The sequence below is a fragment of the Alosa sapidissima genome, chromosome 16 (assembly GCF_018492685.1).
Source record: "Alosa sapidissima isolate fAloSap1 chromosome 16, fAloSap1.pri, whole genome shotgun sequence".
Classification (NCBI taxonomy): domain Eukaryota; kingdom Metazoa; phylum Chordata; class Actinopteri; order Clupeiformes; family Clupeidae; genus Alosa; species Alosa sapidissima.
Window position 1 is genome coordinate 32,760,442 of NC_055972.1, and position 16,925 is coordinate 32,777,366.

Here is a 16,925-nt window from a genome sequence, read left to right on the forward strand (position 1 = left end):
GCCTGTACCTTGCCATGGTGAGTGGACTTCACACTAAAACAGGCTTCAAGTTGTGTGTGTCGTTCTTCAGATGCTGAATAACTGAAACAATATTTTAATATTTGTTTGAGGAGAGGTAAGTCATACATGTACTGTACATTAATCCGTTTTCTCAGTCAATTGAGTGCATAAAAATGCAATATTAATAATTGTTGGAGCTACATTAGTTTACTTTCAGTAGTGGTAAATTTGTTAGTTAATTTGTTTATTATGATTTTGCTCACATTAGTAATATATATTTTGGTGATATTCTTTTGTTCAATATTTGTTTAGTTAATTGTTTTGATTTATATGTGTATATTTAGTGCCATATGTTTTTTATTACCATTATGGCAAACAATACCTCATTTGTAACTACCTGCAAACCATGAGCAATAAGTGACCTGATAATAACGAAAGTTATGCACATGAGAGAGACACTGCTATACTTTCTTGCCCTCTACATCACGGCCCAACTCACCCTATCAACAGTGGATTCGATAGGGCCTACCACATAAAAACACTACTTCAGCCAAGCGCTCATGATAAGGTAACCACTACACCCCTGTGGTCATACAGCGGTATTGCATTTAGAATGTGAGGAATAATGTGACAAACCATACTGATACAGTCTATAGCGTGTTTCCATCCAGCTCATGCGAATTAGTGATGCGCATCCATGGTAATGCGCATAAATAAAATGTGCATTAGTCAGCGTTTCCAACACCTATTGATTTTAAGTATTTGGGGACACTTTGCCTACGTTGAGTGAAATGGACGCCCTCTTCTCTGCGGTCGGAATAGCCTAGGCCTAATTCATTCCTTCATTTTGACAATATTTTGTTTAATATCGATTAGAAGGAGAAGGCGTAGAATGTTTATATTGCGCAATCGGGTGTTGGCAGCTTCCCATCGCCGGAGACCTCCATACACTCCATTGCAACAATCAAATCTTAAATAATTACAATTATTTATGTCTGTGTGTGGTATATAATCTACTTGGAATGCTTACATGCAGATGTCAAAGTGTTTCTATTTTCGTACTGATGTGAATTAATGTGTGATCCGAAGTTTAAACGGTAGGCCTATAGCTGTGACGTGCAGTCACCTGACATCACCATCAAATTGGAGGATATTTCAGAACTATTAACGTGGACAGCTCCCCCTAAGAGCATCTTAAGAGCAGTGCACGCGCGTTCAAGCTACGAGCATGTTCGGGAAACAGTCGGAAAAACTAAACGAATGGTCGTAATATGAATGCCCTCAGTAAACAGCACATCAAACAAACAACAAACAGTTACAAACAGTCAGGCACTTGGTTTCATGAGAGATCGCTAGTGCCCGCACGCACGCACGCACGGACTAGCGATTGCAGTGTCTACCGGACAGCGGTAAAATTAAAGGGCGATCACCTGACCGCGGCGGCCACGTCATCAAGCAGGTTTCCCCATCTGAGTTCTCTCCCTCACATAAAAAATCTAAATATTATTATGCCCATGATTGAAATTAAATCCACATTGAACACTGATGTTGAACACTTAGCCTACTCAAAATGAAACATGACACGGACTGACGTGTGTCAACAATGCTACTGTTGATTGTGCGCAAACTGCGCGATGAAGAGGGATTCTGCACACTCGGACACGGTTGCAGTGAGTGCCACCAATACATTTACCAACACTCCTGCAACGCCAAATGAGCATAAATCTCGACCAGTAGGGTTTTTAGACACTGCTGCATAAAAAATTCAGTAAAAGGTCTCAAGATAGATCTGGGAAGATAATGGAAAATACACGTTTTTTTTAGATAGATAGATAGATAGATAGATAGATAGATAGATACTTTATTGATCCCCAGGGGAAATTCAAGGTCTCAGCAGCATACATACAAGACAAACACATTCTTTAACAGCAGAAGAGTAATTAAAGTATATAATATAAAAACACAACTAAGCAGTAAGGACAGTAGAAGATAAAGAATATGCTAAATATACTAAAATACAAATTATACTAACACTTAATACAATATATAAAAATATACTAAAATACAAATAACAAAATTACAAATTATACTAACACTTAATCTAAATCAATTCTAAAAACAGTATCCACATAGTGGTGATTAATAAATCAGAGGCGCTTGCAATGACTGAGGCAGGGACTGAGCCTGTGATTCTCTGTGCATAGTAAGGTATGGCAAGGTGCTCTGTGTGAATGAGTGTCATGGTGGTAGTGCAATGGTGATAGTGGTCATTGAGTGTCATGGTGGTAGTGCAATGGTGATAGTGGTCATGGTGATAGTGCAAATGAGTAAGTCAACAGTGCAACAATGCAGAAATAAAGTAAAGGAAAGTCTATATATCTATATATTTAACTATTTAAGAAAATGTATAAGTGTGGCCACAGTTCGGCTGTGGCATGGAGGGGGGGGGGGGGGGGGGGGTTATGCATATGTGCTAATGTGCTAATATAGCACGCAAACAGTGAGGCATAAAGACAGTGGTACAAGTGGCTAGTGGACAGACAGTACCAAACATGGAGGGGATGAAGAGGCAGACAGACTATGCAGAGAAGTCTATCTCTCCTCTTCCCTTAAGTGAGGCATTGAACAGTTCAATGGCCCTGGGGACAAATGACTTTCTCAGTCTGTCAGTTGTGCAAGGCAGTGAGCGAAGTCTCCAGCTGATCAGGCTCTTCTGTTTAACAATAGTGCTGTGGAGTGGGTGACACTCATTGTCCAAGATGTTGATCAGTTTGTTCAGGGTCCTTTTGTCAGATAGTGAAGTGATACACTCCAGTTCAGCTCCCACTACAGAGCCAGCTTTCCTTACCAGCTTGTCAATTCGCCCCACATCCTTCTTCCTTGTGCTTCCACCCCAGCATACTACTGCATAGAAGAGGACGCTGGCAACAACAGACTGGTAGAACATCCTGAGGAGCTTACTGCACACATTGAAGGACCGCAGCCTCCTCAGGAAGTACAGCCTGCTCTGCCCTTTCTTGTAGAGTGCATCAGTGTTGGCTGACCAGTCCAGTTTATTGTCCAGGTGGAGACCCAGATACTTGTAGGTGCTAACCACCTCCACATTGACCCCATCAATGTGAACTGGTAGCAGAGTGGGCTTAGACCTGCGGAAATCCACCACCATCTCCTTGGTCTTTGAAGTGTTAAGTTGAAGATGATTGAGTTTGCACCATTGCACAAAGTCCTCCACCAGGCTCCTGTACTCCTCCTCCTGCCCGTTCCTGATACACCCCACAATTGCAGTATCATCGGAAAACTTCTGCATGTGGCATGACTCGGTTTTGCATTTCTGACCACAGGAAAACCCAAGCACCCAAGCTGAATGCATGAGATGTTAATCTAAATGGCAGAAACCACAAATGAAGGGCCAAACTGACACGTCGCATTTCCTATATTTTCCCAATATTGTCCAGAGCTAATGATAAACTCGAGCAACGGAGACGTAGGCCTTTAGTGCATTGGATCATGCCCTTTATTGAGTGCAACACTGCACGGGTCTTAACCTGCTTTAACCTGGAGTCGGCATTCGTAGCCCGTCGCTGCAAAACAGTACATCTCCAAACTCAAAAACAGTAGACTAACAGTCAATAAAAGTGGACTGTCAAAGCAGCACAAAATACTAAAAGCCATGAGTTTCCTGTGCGCTCTTAAACTTTCCATAGTTGGTGCATCTACTTAGCCACTTCGTAAATGTGTTAGAATTTGTTCTATACTTTAAATAACATTTTGAGCGATCACATAGCCTACGTGCAATGTTGCGATATTATCAGTATGTGCAATTTGCTTTTGAGCAGTATCTTATAAGAACATTTCGAAATGAATGGAAAGACACAGTGAAGCCTATTGTAGCCTACGCTTGCTAGTGGTGAGTCTGTTATAGCCTATTTACTTGTATTGTAGACTACGCTATTCTATTAAAATTCTATTATTCTAAACGTTGTGTGCTAGTCTCTTCAACGCTACTCTAACTATAACTCTATGACCGCTATATTCTTGCACTATTTCCCCCAATGATCATATTGTTTCAGTTATCCAAAAGCCTCGAAGGATGCTCTTTATTATATGTCAATTTTGGAAAAATAACTAATAAAAGTGAGGTGAGGTGCCCCCCCTGTCAGTGCTCAGAGCCCCCCCACCCGTTGATCTCTGGCGCCGACCCTGAAGAGGGGGCAAGATATGCAAGATATCTGCAAAAATGGGCCATTTTATTTCACAGCCTAAGTATAGGGTAGTAAATGGCAGTAATTTGATTATTCTTGACATCATTTCATTAATGTTGTATACTGAATACACCGTGTTCCAAATTATAAGCAAAATGGATTTAAGTGTTATAAAAAAATATTTTTTTGTTTTTCAATTAAACTCACGGATGGTATTGTGTCTCAGGGTTCTTTGGCTCATTGAAATCAATCTCAGACACCTGTGATAATTAGTTTGCCAGGTGAGCCCAATGAATACATTGGATATTTCTGAAAATGTATGCGTACTGTGAAGAATATACAAAGGCATAATAAGGAAGGTTTCCGACAGACAAATTAATAGGATTAAGAGAGCAGCTGCTAAAATGCCATTGCAAAGCAGCAAACAGGTATTTGAAGCCGCTGGTGCCGCTTGAGTCCCGCGAACCTCAAGGTGTAGGATCCTCAAGAAGTTTTGCATAAACCTACTATTCGGCCACCCCTAAACAATGTTCACAAGCAGAAATGGTTGCAGTGGGCTCAGGAATACATGAAGACTAATTTTCAAACAGTTTTGTTTACGGATGAATGCAGGGCCAGAGTGGGGCCACTTTTCAGCCCGGGAGTTTCAGGCCCAAGACCGGCCCACGTTTTCCATAGTGGTGGAAATTGGATAAATGAAGCAACATTTCAGCTCTTACTATCCTGTAGTTTTTATTAGTACCATGGTTCAACAAATGTGTAAAGGTTAGAAAGAAAGAGAAAGAAAGCCTTTGAAATGTAGCCTATCCCACGCTTCCACAAAGAGGCATATTGAACTAATGTTTAGGCTACATGTTTTTTGCATGGGTAGGCTATATTGTTGTTTGGTGATTTAGCCTACTCCTTTACTACACACTCTTCTAAGCAAACAAGGCATATAGGTTCATCATGTAGCATAATTTTTTTGCTCTTTCTTACATTAAATAACTTTAATTTATTCTCTCTACTTGTCCCCGTAGTCATGGCCTCCTCATCACTAATTTCGGGCTCATTATTTTAAGTGGTCGACTGGTTGATCTGCTGCTCAGAGGCTACCATTTTTACCGCATAGGCCTATACAGATCAAACTTCAGTTTTGTTATTAATATCTGCATACTGCAAAGTCTATGAATCGGATACAAAAGGCTAATATTTTAAGAAATGTAATATGTTGCTTGCAAATAGCTTGACAACGTTACAAACGTCCAATATTAGCCCAATAACTGCTAATAATCATTGCCTATAGGCTGTCTCTCTTTACCAGTTGCCACTTTTGTCTGTAGGCCTAATCTAGAAGCTTGGCACATTTAGCAGCATCTACCTGGCCGTTTCAGTCCCTCCTGGTCTCTTTCTACCATCCATCCTTCCTGACGCTTATGGCTACTGTAGGGCCGGCCCGGCTATCGTATCTGAGAAAACTTTTTGGAAAAGACGGGCTATATGGACCCAACCAACTCTTTTTGGGAGGGGAGAACTCCCTCACACGGTAGGCTACAACCCATGCAGAGGCAACGGTGCCATGCACAGAATGTCAATATTTTTTTCCTCGACCGGCCCAAAAGTGAAGCGGCCCACCGCAAATTCTCCCGATTTTCCCGATTACCCACCCCGGGCCTGGATGAATGCCGTGCAACCCTAGATGGTTCAGATGGATGGAGTAACGGATAGTTGGTGAATGGCCACCATGTCCCAACAAGGCTGAGACGTCAGCAAGGAGGTGGCGGAGTCATGCTGGTAGGCTCCTTTAGGGTCCCTGATGGTGTGAAAATGACCTCGGCAAAGTATGTCGAGTTTCTGACTGACCACTTTCTTCCGTGGTACAAAAAGAAGAACCGTGCCTTCCGTAGCAAAATCTTAATGCATGACAATGCATCTTATGTTGCAAAGAATACCTCTGGGTCATTGGCTGCTATAGGCAAAAAAGGACAAATTCATGGTGTGACCCCAATCTTCCTCTGACCTCAACCCTATTGAGAACCTTTGAAGCATCACAGTGGTGGAACAAGTCAGAGCCGGGCCGGGGGCGGGGCACATGACCGGGCCCTTTATTAAACTCATCATAACATAATTTTACAACATAGGCTACACATACCCGCAACAGTGGGTCTTACAAGCGTCAGCGCCACGGAGAGCAACTATGTCATTTTAAAGTCCATCGAACGTACATGAAGTGTAACCAAGAGAACAACAACAAAAACATTAGGCTACATGACCCCTAATAATAAAACAACAATAATACGCAGCACTATTTGAAGGGCATAGGACGAGCCTTGCGCTCTGCGAACTCGTCCACGATGCTCTGTGTATGTCCATTTTCTTTGCTCTCTCATTCTCTATGGACAACATGGCAAGTCCACTCAGTCTCTCCTGTCCCACTGTGCTCCTCAAGTGGTTTTTAATGATCTTTAACTTGGAGAATGAGCGCTCAGAGGTTGCAACGGTGACGGGAAGAGTCAAAAATAAAATTAGGGCGGTGCAAATCTCACTAAATGCAGAAGTTACTGCTGGGTGGTTGCATTGGCGGAGCGAGGGGGTGGTTTCGGGGGCTCAAGCCCCGAATCTCTTTTTAAAAGCCCCGAATCTTTTTTTGTATGTGTTTTCAAATTCCAACGATTCTAATTTAACTTCCCCTCGGTTTCTCTATAAATGTTACAAAATGTAGCCTACTATTACTGAGCAAATATCCCTTACTTTCAAAGCCCAATATTGACAGATAATCTGATTTCCCACACGATTAGTTTAGGCAATGCCAGAGCCGAGATGTAGCGGTTTACGTCATAAACCTGGCAGGAAAGTTCAGAGCGCCACAGTCAGTTTAAACAGCAAGCTGGTAAGAAAAACTATTGTCAAGGCATTAGGCTACTGTACCCCAGAATACAAAAATAAACTTCAGAAACACAGAAAGTTCATTGTACTGTATTCTGTAGTCTGTATTCTGTAGTCTCAATGACCGAATCAGTAGATATACCTGTTGTCAGTTGAGTTAGTTCAATTTATTTATTGTAGGCTAGTAGCCTAGGCAAATATGAAACGGAGATGTAACGTGGCTACCGGCGGGATTTTGAACTTGCATGTTTCATGCATTTTAGGGCAAATAATACCATGGGATTGATGTGTTCTCCATTTGAGGAACGTAATCAATTGCGGACGTGCACAGACAGCTCAGACACAGAGCGCATATAGGCCTAGGTTAGGCTACTTTCACTTTCTAGAGCACATTCATTAGGCTACGTAAAATATGGTTTATACCAAAACAACGATCAAACATTATCAAATGTATCATGATGTGTTGTCACAAAAAAAGACTTACTCCAATTAGAAAATCGAAACCAAAATCGAAAATCGAAATCCAATTAGAAAATCGAAACCAAAATCATGTAAGTGTAAGTGTTCTCTCATTGACGCCTGTATAATTCAATGAAATTTGAATTATACTCGGTTATAAATGGTTATATAACGGTTGATGACTTTTCATCAAATTACAACATATCAAAAAAAAGCTTCACAATTTAGAATCAGAATCATCTTGGCGTCATGTATACCGACTTCGACATGAATCGGATCAACCGTCAAGGAGGAGTATGTTAAAATTGATCATGTCCACAACGCACAAAATCTAAATTACCTTACTTCCTGTGGGCGTTTTTGGGAGTTACATACACCCCCCAAATTTGGTGTGTGTATCTAAAACTATATGCCAACCACAAGTCACAGTGACATAAGGGGGCGCTATGGAGTTCCTGGGCAACGCCCGGTGCCAAGCTTTTGTCCCTGTCTATGCACTGTACCACTTGATGTCTGTGCCAAATTTCATGCGTTTTCACCCATGGGAAGCACCTTTTTGGGATCACAATTCAGCACATATTTAATCACATATTAGTCCACACAAAATCCCTAATACCTCACATCCTGTTGGGCGTGGCTAATGCATTGTACATACGAAAGTTGTTCATCTTGGTGAGATACACGCACCTACCAAATTTTATGTGTCTAGCTGAAAGTATGTGCCAACCACTGCATCAATCACTTAAGGGGGCGCTACTGAGTCCCTGGGCCACACCCGGGGCCAAGCTCTTGTACCTAACTGCTTTGCGTGACACCTGATGTGTGTGCCAAATTTCAAGACTTTTCACCCATCTTAACCACCTCAAAAAAGGAAAACGCTCTGAGACAAAGTAAAAATCGGAATACTCGTAATGATAATAATAATCCTTACAAAAACAATAGGGCTTCGCACCTCTCGGTGCTCGGGCCCTAATAACAGCATAGTTTAATATGTGCAAATGGTTATTCTGTCTGAATCATGAATGCTGGAAGTTTGCTGTCTGAAAGTTCTCTCTAACTTTTTTTTCACCTACAAGAATTTGGGGCAGGCAGGGCAGCACTGATTGGTGCAGTGGGCTATGATGTCATGGTTCAGCCCATCAACTGTGGAATTTTACAGGAATTGGCCATCCATAGCAGTGGCAAATCTCAAGATGTCCTCTTTTGAGAGTGCTGTCCTTTTACTTCTTTCTATGGGATACTTATGTCAATCAAGCAGAACACCACTGGAGAAACTGGCAGACAACAAACTGTGTGCAGATATGGAGTGTTCATGTGAGTCAATCCATTGAAATGCAGGCATTACACTTTTAACTCCACAGGATTAAATAGAGTGTGCGTGTGTGTGTGTGTGTGTGTGTGTGTGTGTGTGTGTGTTATGGAACATTTAACATCTTTGTCTTTCATTTAAATACGTTGTTATATGCAAGCATTATTTTTTTTTTCTTCAGATGCTATCTCACTGGCAATGGCTTTGGAGGATTATGTTGCCCCTGATTGTAGGTTTATTAACTTGAAACGGGGTCAGATGATCTATGTGTACTCCAAATTACTGCCAGCAGAGGGTGGTGGAATATTCTGGTCGGGAAGTGTAAGTCACAAACTTATGTAAAAGTGATTATAACAGATTGCAAATACAGATACAAATATTGCAAATAACAAATATTGGACAAAACATGTCCAGTAATTTTAATTGACATTAGGTTTAACCATTAACATATCTTTAATTGCAAATGTTAAATATGATTAATAAAATGTTTTGAATGATTCAATTGTGTTGAATTACTATTATAGTGAATTATAATAATTATATAAATTTGTAATATTAAGAAATATGTGACACCTAATTGCTACTGCGTTCCCACAGATAATTGGGTTCAGTCATAAGCAATGTATACTCTCTCACATTCACTACGATACTCTCTTGCATTCACTACTATACCTTCTTGCATACTGTACACTACTAAACTCTCTCACATACACTACTATAGTCTCTCACATATACGACTATACTCTCTCACATACACTACTATAGTCTCTCACATACACTACTATAGTCTCTCACATGCACTACTATATTCTCTCACATGTACTACTAAACTCTCTCACATACACTACTATACTCTTTACTCTCTCACATACACTACTATACTCATACCCTCTCATACATACATGTAAAATGACTATAATAGTGAGTGTGCATGAGTGTAGTGGTGTATGTGCAAGGTTATGATAGTGTGTGTAAGACCAAGTATGAATTAAGGCCTAGACGGCGCCTCATATGCCTGTGTGTGTGTGTGTGTGTGTGTGTGTGTGTGTGTTTATGTTTATGTGCGTGCGTGTATGTGTGTGTGTGTGCTTGTAGATGTGTTTTTGTGTGTATGTGTGTGTTTTTATGTGCGTGCGTGTATGTGTGTGTGTGTGTGTGCTTGTAGATGTGTTTTTGTGTGTGTGCGTGCATATGTGTGTGGGTGTGTGTGTGTATGTGGGCTTGTAGATGTGTTTTTGTGTGTGTGTGCATATGTGTGTGGGTGTATTTATATGTGTGTGTGTGTGTGTGTGTGTGTGTGCGTGCGTGTGTGTTTATGTGTGTGCATGCCTGTGTGTGTGTGCCTGCATGTGTGTGTGTTTTTATGTGTGTGTACGTATGTTTGGGTTTGTGTGCATGCGTGTGTGCGTGTGTAGCTGATATGGCCCCCCATGAATTCCACAAAATGTGGCATGCATTCAGAGGATGTTATAATGATCCTACACTTCAAATTGTGTGCAGTTTTGAACACGTCAGCCAAAGATACCTGCGATTACAACGTCTCGCTTTTTGCTTTTTTATTTTTAATAAGGTGGTGCTATACCTCAAAGGAGTGGATATAAACATGGCCCCTTGAGACCAACATCCAAAAAAAAGTTGGTCATCCTAGGCCCTACGGCAGGCTCGGACTGGTAATCTGTACAACCGGTGGGCCGGTGACCTCCGGGATTTTTTAAGGTTATTTAGCCTATTTGCGGCCCGTCATGTAGGCATAGGCCTAGCCTATAAATGCAGTTGCATCCATTTGGCTTGGGGGGTGACAGGTCAATCATTTTGGCCTCTTCATGACAGGTTCAGTGTGTGTTACGATCGCGCCCCCCTGCCTCACCCCTCAAGTGGATTTGTCCAAGCAGCCGCTAGGTTTGGGGGGAAATAGCCTACGAGTGCATTGTAGCCTAGGCTGTATAAGTGCCCTCCGCTGGCTGGTGTTCACATCATCACAGTTTAAACGTAAACAGCCAAGAGCTTCCATTTACTGCACCATGTGCTACTGTAGTGCGGTTCTGTCAACATAAAAAAAACTATGGGTAGCCTACAATTTTCGCACAACTTGGTGGAAAAGTGTGTAGCACAGGTTAAAGAAAATCCATTCATTTTTGGAGCTGATCCTTTCCCATATAGTAGGCCTAGCCTTTTAGCTCACAACGACAGTAAAAAGTGAAACTTGGAAAGTGGAAGTCTCTCCACCGAGTGTTACATTAGATGCACAATCAATCGCGAGTCGATGCTGGTAAAAAGTATCAACTGGTATGTTAGTAACGAAAGGTAGCCTAATTTTGCAAAATGTGCTGACACAAACTTGGGCAAAAAACGTTTAGTAGGCTCATGGGCGGATTATGAACTTTCGGGCCCCTGGGCCCAGATGTATTAAGGGCCCCCCACTTATTGTCGTATATGTGGGAGGGGGGGGTTTGGGGGTCCTCCCCCAGAAATGTTTTGATTTGTTTGATGTGATTTCCTGTATTCTGGTGCATTTTGGGGATGGCCAATACTAAATTCAATCAGATTCATAGCCTACATCCTGATTTGTTGATATTAAGGCAATGATTCCATGCAAAGGCTTGGGCTTCAGGGCCCCCTGATCTCTTGGGCCCCTGGGCCTGGGCCCGGTAGGCCCGTGCAGTAATCCATCCCTGAGTAGGATACACTTGTGATGATAGCCTACAGTTAATGTGAATCGCGGACTATAACCAAAGTTTTCACCAAATAAAGGCTGTGGTTGTGTTTCTACAACATGTTGGCACAAAACGTAATTTCTGTCAACTATGACGATGTTCGTGTTCAGTAGCCTATATATTTTTCATTTAGTCAAGCAGTGACATGTGGTTTAGGCTAATGCATGGGGTAACATGACGTGAGATAGACAGAAGATGAGCCTGTCTTTAGTAGCCTATCCCTGAATCCTGTCCCTCTCAAATGGTGTGATTAGCAACCAGAATTTAAGAAAAATCCCCCGGACACACCCGGACCCCCGTGTTATTGTGATAGGTCCAAATCTAAATGTTTGGGTTCAGTTTATGAAGTATTACATCATAATACTGGGTGTTTATGGGGGTAATCGGGGAGGGGGATTTTTTTTTTTTTGGGGGGGGGGGGGGGGGGGGGGTCATCGGTCCAGTGGTGGGTCGGTCCAGTGGTGGGCAGGTCCAGGAGAAATTTGCCAGGGCCGAATTTTGTTCCCAGTCCGACCCTGCCCTACGGTTCTCGAGATATTCACCTTTCAGGATCAAAACAAAAGAACAATGGTTCCGAGACATCTTTGTGGGGGTACATGCCCACCAAGTTTGGAGCAGCCCGGTGCTTCAGTGCCCCGGGAACCTACCGTGCCCTCCAGAATGATTGGCACCTCTGCTGCTTAAGTTAAAGTAAAAATGGGTGTAAAAAATAATCTGTTGATGATTTATTGTAATCTCACAATGGAAAAAAATAAAATAGGAAAAATCCAATCTTGAAGGGAAGCAAATTTATTTTGAGAAAAAGGAAAATCTTATGAAGAAATAAATATTTTTAACAAAAACACGTTCACAATTATTGGCACCCCTGCTTATAATACCCTTTTAAGCCTCCATTTGCCAATAAAACAGCTTGTAATATATTCACCTATGATACCCAATAAAGTTGGAGAATACAAAGCAAGAGATTTAAGGCCGTTCGTCTTTACAAAATCTCCCCAGATCGTCCAGATTTCTAGGTCCACACTTGTGCATTCTCCTCTTTCACTCACCCCTCTGTTTTTCTATGGAGTTTAAGTCAGGGGACTGAGATGGCAATGGCCAAAGCTTGATTTGTGTTCAGAAAACCATATTTGTTTTGATCAGGATGATTGTTTTGATTCATTGACCTGATGAATGATCCAATCATGACCAACTTTTAATGTCTTGTCAGAGATTGACAGATTTCCTTTGAAAATGTTCAGGTTTTTCTTGTTGTTCAGGATACCGTGCACCTTAATTAGATTCCCAAGGCCTTTGGGAATAAAAACAGCCCCACAATAGCACAGCACCTCCACCATAATTCTCATTAGGTATGGGATTCTTTTCAGTATAGTCATTCTTCTATATATTCCAAACACACGTGTTTCTAGCCAAAGAGAGCAATTTCATTTCATCTGACAATAGACCACACTTCCAGACACTGTACAATTTAGTAACTCCTGCTGTTTACATTGGTAATTAAATGACTGGACAGGCTGTTACTTAGCATGCCCTCTAAATAAGCTATTAGCAATGAGGTCACTTGAAGATTTTTTGGGGAACTTGGTGACCCCAAGATGACACCTTTCTGTGTAACTCTCCAATAGTGGTTTTTATGGAATTTTTGGCCTATCCATCCTCCATACTGTACGTGGGGGCAAGATAACCTTGGGTCTTTGTCCAAGCATGTTTGTCACATTTCCAGTTGATTAGAACCATTTAATGCTTTTAACTGTAAATATAGGCAGAGACTTTCTAATGAGGAGACACAGCACTCAAAAAATCCTCCATAGAAATGCATGGGGATAGTTTGTAACGCCGTTACTACACATATCGCACCCATTCCTCGGCAAAACGTCGACATGTGAATACAATGAGCCAATCATATGGTGTGTTGTGAAGACATCGTGCCAATCATGTGTTGTGATCTCGCCGCTGGAGCAAGATTGCAGTAGATTGGTGTCGTGAAGCCTTGCGCACGCTCATTTCTGCCGAGATGGATGCCCGACGAGTGCCCAAAAAGCGCTGCCATATGGCCGCCGAGTGGAGGGACTTGCCTAAAAGGACTTTGATATAGGCATTTTCAAGTACCTAGTACTAGTAGTACCTAGTCATTCCCTGACTTACAAATGTCAACACACTTTCCTTTTATTTAAATTTAGTGTCTCTTGTCTTTCTGATGTTGAAAAATGACTAGATCATTTAGCCTCTGTGTCTTATTATTTTCATACCTTAGTGAAAAAGAAAGTCATGAACTACTTCTGAAAGTTCACAGACACTCTGATTTAATTTAAATATGTTGAAATTAGATAGGAAAATGCTTCTGTTAGGTTTTGTATATAAGATTTTTCTAAGGGGTGCCAATAATTGTGACCAACATGTTTTCGTTAAAAATATTTATTTCTTTATGAGATTTTCATTTTTCTTAGAATAAATTTTCTTCCCTTCAAGGGTGGATTTTTCCTCATTGTTTTCATTGTGAGAGTACAATAAAAACATCAAAAGGTTATTTTTTATACCTTAAAAAGTTTCACGAATGTGAGGAGAATAATGTCAAATGGAAGTAAAGTGTCTGAAGAGTAATATGGCATGCCAACAATTATGAACCTTGCTTAGTGAAAATGGAGAGACGTCATGACAAAGAGGAGACATTTCAGGAGTTAAGGTACTGAAATAAGCACAACATGTTCATCAGAAAAGTTTTTGATGGCTGTCCACTAGATGTAGACAGAGACTACTACTATACATGTATGGTATTGATATACTGGTGTTGTTTATTGGTACAATTTGAGTATAGTGTTTTAGGCGTGGAATCTTGAAGAAAATGATATGTGCTTTTGCATATCCTTTCAATCAACTCATGTACTTGTAATATTATCTTAATTGATTACATGATTTATTTATTAAAAGGTTTATAGTGAACGATATGTGGACCAAATGGGCATCATCGGATTCTTCCCTGTGAATTATGTCAATGAGACATACACCTTCCAGCGTGATACAGTCAAACTTCCAACAACTGTAAGTGCTTCCATAATTTTACCAACTGTTTTACAAATGATATGACTTATGCAAGAATGTTTAAGTGTGAATGTTTTATACTGTTCATTTATGCCAGATATTTGCTCATATTTTTACCAACAGGACACAGAATTCATCTGTATTTAAGAAGAGAGAGCAGATGATTTTCTAAATTCTACCTCGCGCTACCTGGCTAAAATCCTGGCGCGCCAGCAAGATCTACGTCATTTTGACGTCACGGTGTCGCGCTACCGGTCGGGTGCATCGAGTATGTAGAACGCATTAGTGTGATAGGTAGGGGTGGGCGATATGGACAAAAAATAATATCTCGATATTTTTTGTGATTTTGACGATAACGATAATTAGTCGATATCCTTTAAAAAAATTGTTTATGTTAAAGTCTGAGTTACTTTACAGCTCATCAGTGGCGTCGTTAGACCTGAGCATTCGGGGCTATAGCCCCGGATCCTCTGGGGATAGCCCCGGATCTATGGGCCGTCAACAACAACAACAACAAAAACTCTAATCGTGAATGAAATAAATAGCCCCGTAGAAGAGACTTTTGTGTTTTGTGTCCATTGTGTGCATTAACAGCAGCGCAAGAAAATCTGACGTGATCTGGGCAGGTTTAGAATCATTTGTTGCAAAATGTTGCAATTTCAATTCTCCTCTACGCTATTATGCATTGCTGTTTCGTGCTTCTACTAACTAGCCTTAGCGAAATAAGTGTACAGAAGGACAAATGGATATTAGAAGTTTCTTTAGAAAAAAAAAGGGCAGAGCATGGACAAGAAGTGGAAACTCACAGTGTTTCATCATCTCCCGCAACCCAGGAGGACATTTCGATCAGCTCAGTTTCAATATATCGTGATTTACTATTGAATCACATGTGCAGTAAATATGGTAAACCTGACCTCGTTTGAGGGGGCTCCCAAGCAATGCATGTTGGGCTTGATTTTGACAGAATGGAACTTTTTCTTTGGGCAAAAGTTTGTGATAGCCTACACAACCCAAATGCATTGCTTTCAAGGCACCCATAGCCCATTAATTGAAGGGGATGACGTCCAAATGTTTATCCCGAGACGAACGCTCACACCTGTGCACTTAACCGAGGTGCATGACTATATTTATTCTACAGGCTATTTTAATGTCATATTTTGGGTGTTGTATGTGGTGCACTTTGGCAGAAGAGACGTTCTCCTTACACGGTCTTTAAACATCAAAATATTCAGAATGCCGTGACGTGAGTTATTACAATTGGCCTTCCTTTTCATTCTCAAAGTAGGTTAAAATTGCATGTTCATCAGCCCGATTTTCAAAACCTCTCGGGGGAGAAACCCCCGGGCAAAAAGGACTCTAACATCTGGGCTCTAGCCCCGAATGTTTTAAATAGCTAGCGACGCCCCTGCAGCTCATTATTTATGAATAGCATCATTACAATAATAACCAATAACCTAACCTGTGACTTTTTAACCAAATCAACCAATGCATTGTCACTCTACACATTTCCAATTCTGTCCCCACTTGTGTGTGTGGCAATGACATGGTCTAGCCAGCTACATTAGAGAAGATGAATAGGCCTAACAGTTTCCCAAAAGAAAGTCTGAAGCTGAAGTTCCTTTCAAACCTTTACATAGGATTCACTGCAAAACTAAGAGCAGACCAACAGAGTAGCCTACATCTCAGTTATTTCCTTCTATGTTTTGTTTTAGAGCAATCACGTAGTTACAGAATAGAAACTAATGCGTTAGCTTATGGCTAATGTACATGAGAAATCCCATAGAGATGCTAACGGTTAGCATAATCGGTAAACGTAGATATTTAGAGCGAACTTCAGTCCATTTACAAAAGAGTTACATGAGAATAGTTATTTGTTTACAACTGACTATTAAAATACTCAAAGGCTAATGTTTTCTCTCCATATAATACCGTGTAGGAAAAAACGTGACTGTCTCATCATACAATGCGACTTGAACAGAAGTAGCCGCATAAAATCCCAAGTAGCCTAGGCTACTCTCACTGCACAAAATAAACATTAGGCTGCGTGGGACATACAGTAGACAGTAAAAGAAATGGACGAACAGACTCCGTCGTTCTCAGTGGGAGGGCACTGAGTCATTTTTCAGTTGGTCCCCCCAGTACTGCGCAGACTCGCACTTAACTTCGTGACGTTAGCCATCGAACTGAATCTTGTAACTCATATGATGGATACCAGAGCCCGTCTACGGATTCCTATTAGACATTCTCTGTAGATACACAGAAATTCTTCTCACACTTCCTTCGCCTTCAAAGTCATCAAAGTTAAACATTTATTTATGTATTATTATTAATATCATC

General features: G+C 41.0%; 1 protein-coding gene across 2 annotated transcripts; it reads left to right on the top strand.

Annotated features, from left to right (window-relative positions):
* Positions 1–45: 45 nt before the first annotated feature.
* LOC121685506 (otoraplin-like) lies at positions 46–14,956 on the top strand. Of its 2 annotated transcripts, none has more exons than XM_042066100.1 (5): positions 46–115; positions 8,686–8,840; positions 9,017–9,156; positions 14,478–14,588; positions 14,712–14,956. In XM_042066100.1, the coding sequence occupies exons 2-5, from the start codon at positions 8,720–8,722 to the stop codon at positions 14,733–14,735; spliced, it is 396 nt and encodes a 131-aa protein (XP_041922034.1). In that variant the 5' UTR covers positions 46–115; positions 8,686–8,719; the 3' UTR covers positions 14,736–14,956. The 2 variants fall into 2 exon arrangements, with proteins under 2 accessions (XP_041922034.1, XP_041922033.1); XM_042066099.1 differs by having other exon boundaries at positions 59–115; positions 8,603–8,840.
* The last annotated feature ends 1,969 nt before the right edge of the window (positions 14,957–16,925 follow it).